The sequence below is a fragment of the Merops nubicus genome, unplaced genomic scaffold (assembly GCF_000691845.1).
Source record: "Merops nubicus isolate BGI_N331 unplaced genomic scaffold, ASM69184v1 scaffold24137, whole genome shotgun sequence".
Lineage (NCBI taxonomy): Eukaryota > Metazoa > Chordata > Aves > Coraciiformes > Meropidae > Merops > Merops nubicus.
Window position 1 is genome coordinate 871 of NW_008621313.1, and position 916 is coordinate 1,786.

General features: G+C 57.1%; 1 protein-coding gene across 1 annotated transcript in view; it reads left to right on the top strand.

Annotated features, from left to right (window-relative positions):
- The window catches only part of EMC4 (ER membrane protein complex subunit 4), a gene marked incomplete at its 5' end in the record, with an annotated part of 950 nt that extends 750 nt beyond the window's left edge, over positions 1 to 200 (top strand). The window contains 2 exon segments of the mRNA XM_008944454.1: positions 1 to 64; positions 165 to 200. The exon segment at positions 1 to 64 is cut by the window's left edge and continues 27 nt beyond it. Of these exon segments, the coding sequence (XP_008942702.1) occupies positions 1 to 64; positions 165 to 200 (100 nt within the window).
- Positions 201 to 916: the final 716 nt, after the last annotated feature.

Genomic DNA, 916 nt, shown 5'->3' on the forward strand with positions numbered 1-916 from the left:
GCGTGAAAGGGGCGCACGCCCCACCCGCCCCTCCGACTGGCGGGCCTTCGTCGCCCCACCACAGGTGCGCCCAATGCTGGGGTATCATGTATCACCCCAAACTCTGGGGTCCCCCTGCCCTGGGGTCCCCCAACTGACCCACTTTGTCTCTCTTTCCTTGGCAGCGGATGGAATTCACTGGGGGGGGCCTGATCCTGTGACCCGATGTGCCCACCCCCCAATAAAGGCAATGGCAGGCTGGTGATGTTATTTTTGGGGGCAGATCTGAGGGTCTGGGGGGGCTCAGCCCAAGGAGGCACTGAGATAGGTTGGAGCAAAATCCATGTATTGGTGGCATGTGCTGGGAGCACCTGGGCCTGTACTGGGAGTGCCGGGGCCTATACTGGGAGCCTTTGGGCCTGTACTGGGCCCACTAGGAATGCACTGGAAGCCTTGGGGCCTGTACTGGAAGTGCACTGGAGCTGCACTCAGAGCTCTGGGGCCCAGAACACAGGACCCATACTGGGGTCATGCTTGAAGACCTGTGGCTCAGGCTGGCATTGTACTGGGTGTGGCAGGCCCATACTGGGATGGTGGTGGGCAAGCCAGGGCAGCACGTCTGTGGTGCTGGAATGTACTGTGCCATACTGGTGGGGGGGACAATATTTTTAGCAGGCTCTGTCATGACAGAACAAAGGGGGGTGGTTTTAAACTAGAAAAGGAAAGTTTAGACTAGAAAGAAGGAAAAAATTTTGATGTTGAGGATGGTGAGACACTGGCCCAGGTTAGCCAGAGAGGTGGTAGCAGCCCTATCCCTGGAGACATTCCAGGTGAAGTTGGATGGGTCTCTGAGCAGCCTGGTCTAGTTGAAGAAGTCGCTGTTCTTGCACAGGCATTGGACTAATGACTCTGAAAGGTCCCTTCCCACCCAAAGCGT